Below are 5,773 nucleotides of genomic sequence, written 5' to 3'. Positions count from 1 at the left end.
CCAATACTTTTTACAATTTGATTTATTTGGGTTTCAAATAATATCGGCCCCAATTTAGCTCCATACATTGGTTGCACTAATATTAGATTGGGGGTGTGAGGGGCTGTAAGCTAGCGGGACAGCCTGTAAACAGAGAACTCTCAGAAGTGGGGAGAGGAAGGGGGGCTGGGATTGCTCCACACCAATGGCCCCGCCCACAATTCAGAGGAGAATTTTGAATTAATTCCTGCTGCTCTGCAGAAACTATGTCATATTTTTTAAATTTTGGCTAAAAACTACATGATTATAATTAAAATACTAACGGGATCGCTATAAAAATAGATCAAAAGACGATTGGAGCGGGTTTTTAAACCACACAGGTGGTACTTAGAATATTTAGAGTTTAGTTCCCAAAGATAACTAAAGTTTCAGAGTGAGTTGGTCCTCAAAATCATTGGCTTATTATTAGCATGTTCACATATGTCAGTAAAACGTTTTTCTTTTCCACTCGTATTCTCACACATGAATGACATTTGATGCAAATTGGGCCAGAGGTTAACCTGAATCTGAGCTCCCAGGCTGTCGGGCAGACGTCCAGATGCTGGAGTGATGCAGCCTCGCATGGAGACGCAACGTTCTGGGAGCTCTTTGTGACTCAGACAGTTCATATGCAGATGCTGCGCCTGTGATTTCTTTTGATTCGGCCCTCCACATTAGCGCTGGGTTACAATATGCGCACACAAGGACTGTTCAGGTGTAATTGCCTTTCAGGCCTAATTGTCCCGGGCTGTTCTTGTGTTTGGAAGCACCTGTGTGAGGATCAAAGCATCCGGCGTGTGTGTCAGCTTTGTTTCAAGTGGCTGTCCTCTCAGCACACACATCGGGAGGTAATTGCCTCTCCAGAAATGTCTAAATCCAGAGTGTGGAGGGACGAGCGCACTTCGTTTTGGCCAAGTAAGTGAAGATCATAAGAAGGTTTAATCATCTCAAAAATATCCCACAATTATTTAGAAAAATAGGTCATCAAAATGCTAAAAAACAACATTTTTTCCAGTTTATCTTACGACTTAAAGGGTTGAAGCTGTAAATTTAATTCCTGGAATATCAAAGATCACTTTTTTTGTAGTTTAAATTAATTAAAAAATCAGTAAAATCTTCAAAGTAGAACCTCATATTTGACTAGGCGCCCGCCTATTCTCAGCTTTTCAGAGTCAGACATGACAAAAACAAACTAATAAAACAGACAAATATTTGAATTTTGATCTAATTTAACATGTTTTTTCATCTCCTTGCATGTTCTTTATTTAAAACCGTTTTGAGTTTTACACGGCACAATAAAACTGAGTAAATATCACGATAAAAACCTGTAAAGATCCTACATAAGTGTGACTTTTGAGATCTGACAGAAGCAGGAGCGATTAGATAGGAGGGGCCTTGGATCGCCGGGGGGCTTGAGGGTATAAATGCAGCCTGGGCTTAACTGGAACACCCAAAAGGATTCCATATTTCATCCTCTGATCATATTCGGAAACGAATCTAAAATGGATCACTGGAAGATTCAACTGGTTGTCGTGACGTTCTGTGCATTGGTGCAAACGTATCGGGGTCTCGTTTGCAGTGCAGAGCAGGAGAGAGGACTCCCCAACGAGTGGCACGTAAGAGGAATTTATTTTATTTTGAAAATCCTGGCTTGATTTGATGAAAATGAGTTGAAATAAATGGTTTTTCCTGGCAGAGTGAGTCCTTGAGGCTGAATTACCCAATGGAGGATCTGATGAAAAGATCCAAAGCGCTTCGTTTCTATGGACTTATGGGAAAACGCGCAGGTAGGTCGGCGTTTTTTATTTATTTTTATTTTTTTTTATGTTATAAAATAACAAAATGTTTGTTTTTTTGTCACGCAGTTACAAAGAAACCATTTCAATTTAACAGAAGTAAGTAGAACATATTTTAATCTATGTATTGCTTTATATCTGAAAGGATTTAGTTGTTTTTATTATATTATTCAACTACTTTTGATGCTTGAAATAAGTAAATTATATAAAATAAAAGTACTAACAGTAGTAAAAATTTTCATTTTGTCCTGAAATTCGTAGGAAACAAAGGAGAGATGTTTGTGGGATTGATGGGGAGAAGCCTTTCTAGTGGAGGTACGCCACAAAATTCAAATATATTTGTTCTATAAAAAGAATGAATTGATTAGAAAAGCTTTAAATAAGGATTTTCTGCTCCGATAGAAATAAAATGATGGAATATTTGTGCATTTATCGTCTAAAAAACCCCTAAAACTTGACAGTAGTTTAAATTTTGACAGAGTTAATTTAATTCTAATGTGTTTTAAATACATTTTATTTAATTGCAACACATGTACTTTAGAATTTTGTGAATTTAGACACTTTTTTTCCAAGATGTTTGGTTATTTTAATATTTGTGGAGCACCTATCTATATATATAATTAGAATAGCAATTATGAAACCTTGTAAAGGTGGAGAAACGTCCAGAAATGAAAACAAACCTTAAAACTTTATGGTTCAACGAGTGGATAAACCCTTAAAAAGCATAAAAAAAACATGTTATTAATAACATTTAAGCAAATGATTAAGGACAGCCAGAAAATGTATTAAAATGTTTCTTTTTATTTTAGAATCTCTGATCAGAGACGCTCCATCTGAAGCGTCCACTGAGATCCGTGTTGCAGAGAAACCATACAGCAAAGGTATGATCCAATAGTACAAAACCTGAGGTGGATTTCTGTACAGTGGTATTGCATTTCTCTTTTGTTCTAAATCAAAAATATCTCAAATTTGTCCTCTTTATCTGCAGATTTACCAGAGGAATGGATTCGAATCCTGTACTAACGGAGCTACAAAAACACCTATACAGCTGCACACCAACCAAAGACGAAGCGATCGCTAATCGTTTTTCTAAAAATATACCCTGCTTAGCTTCAGTTCATGTCTGTCGAATGAAAATATGACTCAAACGTAGCAGAAAAACACATTTCCACGTCTCTAACATTCAAAGATGAAGGCAGTTTGGAACAATCAGCATGTGACTTTACCCCGATCATCAGACCTGGAACACTCGAATACAAAATTTAGAAAAAGTTCCGTACACAGGAAGTAGCGATGAGTAGAAAGGGAACACTGGTCTTTATTGAAAGCTTATGCGTTTAGGCTACTTGTGGTTTGAGAGGCTGAAGGTGTTTCTCCGTCTTTTCCAGTAGCCTGACGGTCGGGGTCCTCATGTCCCTTTGGGGGGGGTCCACTTGAGCGAGCTGGGGTCGATGGTTTTGTTGCTGTTACCTCGTTTGATCTCCTTCGCTTTCCACTCGTCGATCAGGTCCTGAGACGCAGAAAAGTCAAATAATTCTTTATTTATTCGTGAAATGTTCATAGACTTAAACACATATTAGGAAAAACTGATTTTAAAAGATAAGAATTAAATTGATAGTTTTAGATAGTAATTGCAACATAAAGAAAAGTTCTCGTCATTTTACTACAAATTATCAGGTTATTTAATTATGGACAAATTAGTGCTTTTTTTTTAATCTAATTTTTAATCTATAACTACACCAAACATGAACGTTTTATTTAAACTCAGCTGAAAACACCTTAATTTGCTCCCATTGTTTTTTTGTTTTTTTTTGCTGCTGTGACATCATCATTGTGCGACTTTGCCACTATGTCCGAATTCCTTCCCCACTCACTATTAGAGCTGCCACGATTAGTCGACTAATCGACGACTAATCGACTATTAAAATAGTCGACGACTACTTTCATTGTCGATTAGTCGTTACTTTATATTATGTGGAGTCAGATTGTAGTAAACTTAAAAATTATAATGGAATTCTGCTAGCTTTTTGGACTATTTTGACATTTATTAAGGTTTTTTTAGGCTAATTCTGAGTTTAGCTAATAAATGCTAGCTATTTTGGCTCATTTAGGATTTATTTCAGTTTTTGAAGCTAATTTGGAGTTTAGCTAACATTTTAGCTACATGCTAGCTGTTTTGGCTAATTTAGGATTTTTTTCAGTTTTTTAAGCTAATTTGGAGTTTAGCTACATGCTAGCTATTTTGGCTAATTTAGGATATTTTTCATTTTTTTAAGCAAATTTGGAGTTTAGCTAACATTTTAGCAACATGCTAGCTGTTTTGGCTAATTTAGGATTTTTTTTCATTTTTTTAAGCTAATTTGAAGTTTAGCTAACATTTTAGCTACATTCTGGCTATTTTGGCTCATTTAGGATTTTTCCAGTTTTTTAGGTTGTTTTGGAGTTCAGCTAATATTTCAGCTACATGCTAGCTATTTTGGCTAATTTTGTCTTTTTTAAGTTGGTTTTTTAGGCTATCTTGGAGTTTAGCTAATATTTCAGATAACTTTGGCTTGCTTTTTTTTTGGTTTTTCAGACTTATTTAGCATTTAACTAATATTTTAGCTGCCTATCAGCTGCAGCATTTTCAGCGGCCAAATTCAGCTTCCAGCATTCACAATAGCATTATCACAGATAATGCTATTTATCTGGTTTTTAGTTAGTTTAAAGCTAATGATGGTTAAGATGTGTGCTTTACATCCAATTTGCTCATGACTCGATTAGTCGGCTATTAAAATAGTCGTTTGTGGCAGTACCACTCACAATATAGTGAGCTGTTGGAATCAACAATTCCAAAATCGAGTGCACTAGAAATTTCCCAGAAGTCTTTGCGAAAAACTAGAGTGCATCGATGCTCACTACATTACCGAATATAGACCACAATGCATTGCAGTCAAACATATTTGCGAAAAAAAAACAAAACACGTAATTAAATGTGATTTTTAAAAATAACCATCCACATTTTTGTCATCAGAACACAAATAAACGCAGTGAAACGTTCGTCTTGATTAGATTTTCGTGGAATCTGTGACGTCATATCAACAAAGTAAAGGAGTGAGCATTTGTTTTTAAAATCCAGGGCACTACATCATCCAACACCGTATATATTTTTTAGTAGTTTGGGATTAGATGGGGAATTCGGACAGTTCTCATCTATTATGTAAGAGATAAAACTTAACGAGGTGTTCGTTATTATAAATTAATGGAGGGCTGATCACATGGGATGATAAATTGTAGAGTGAGGTTTGTGAACATGTTTTATTTTATTAATAATAAGTATTTATCCAATATTTCCCTACTGTTTTTAAGTGTTAAATTTGAGTTCTGGATCAGATTTTAGTTTTCTTTTTCCTTTTTATTGTTCAAAACTAAAGAAAATGCTCCATGTTGGTGTAAAGGTTGAAAGTTTTGGGGAAAAAAAAAACACAAAAAGCCAATTTTTTTGTTGTAATTTGACTTAATGTCTCAAAATCCAGGTTTTGACAGCAAATATTAGATTAAAAAAATAGCGATTAAAATTAATTAATTACATATCACGATTAATTAATCGCACGAAAAGTTAATTGCATTAAAGCTCTCATTTTTACATCAACAGCTTGTTGAATTGGACCCGTGTGTTTGTAGTTGTCATGGTGACGGCGCCACAAACACAAAAATGTTGTGCGTTGTTTTTTTTTAATTAAAAAGAAAAAAAAATGCAATTAGAAGCTACGTCTTTAATTAGGAGTCTGATGTGAACCGCTTAGTGTAGTTGAACAGACGTGCTCTTCGATTGGCTGCTCTGCGTGTCAATCAAATAAGACGAGGATGCCAATTGGCCGACAGGAATGTTTTTAAAATATATCTTTAATCCTTCCCCATTTTCGACTAAATAATTGTACAAATGAGATCCATTCGAGGTAATTCCTAAAATCGCGATA

General features: G+C 35.2%; 2 protein-coding genes and 1 long non-coding RNA gene across 5 annotated transcripts in view; 2 read left to right on the top strand and 1 right to left on the bottom strand.

The window, feature by feature from the left end:
- The first annotated feature begins 1,268 nt into the window (after positions 1–1,268).
- LOC112154479 lies at positions 1,269–2,722 on the top strand. 2 transcript variants are annotated; one of them, XM_024285448.2, is made up of 5 exons: positions 1,279–1,634; positions 1,715–1,805; positions 1,884–1,913; positions 2,076–2,129; positions 2,624–2,722. In XM_024285448.2, the coding sequence occupies exons 1-5, from the start codon at positions 1,443–1,445 to the stop codon at positions 2,707–2,709; spliced, it is 453 nt and encodes a 150-aa protein (XP_024141216.2). In that variant the 5' UTR covers positions 1,279–1,442; the 3' UTR covers positions 2,710–2,722. The 2 variants fall into 2 exon arrangements, with proteins under 2 accessions (XP_036073042.1, XP_024141216.2); XM_036217149.1 differs by having other exon boundaries at positions 1,269–1,634; positions 1,715–1,913.
- Positions 2,723–3,102: 380 nt separating this feature from the next.
- kat7b (K(lysine) acetyltransferase 7b) overlaps positions 3,103–5,773 on the bottom strand; it is an 11,602-nt gene continuing 8,931 nt past the window's right edge. For both annotated transcript variants that reach the window (XM_036217148.1, XM_024285447.2), the window contains one exon: positions 3,103–3,324. In XM_036217148.1, the coding sequence (XP_036073041.1) occupies positions 3,223–3,324 (102 nt within the window). In that variant the 3' untranslated portion in view covers positions 3,103–3,222. The remainder of the gene's footprint in view (positions 3,325–5,773) is intronic.
- Positions 4,501–5,773, top strand: part of LOC118600181 — a 1,837-nt gene continuing 564 nt past the window's right edge. The window contains exon 1 of the long non-coding RNA XR_004949754.1: positions 4,501–5,752. This is a non-coding gene — a long non-coding RNA (uncharacterized LOC118600181). The remainder of the gene's footprint in view (positions 5,753–5,773) is intronic.

This window comes from Oryzias melastigma, linkage group LG19 (genome assembly GCF_002922805.2).
Source record: "Oryzias melastigma strain HK-1 linkage group LG19, ASM292280v2, whole genome shotgun sequence".
Taxonomy (NCBI): Eukaryota; Metazoa; Chordata; class Actinopteri; order Beloniformes; family Adrianichthyidae; genus Oryzias; species Oryzias melastigma.
Note: the sequence above shows the minus strand (reverse complement) of the source record. Positions and strands in the feature narration are given on the sequence as shown.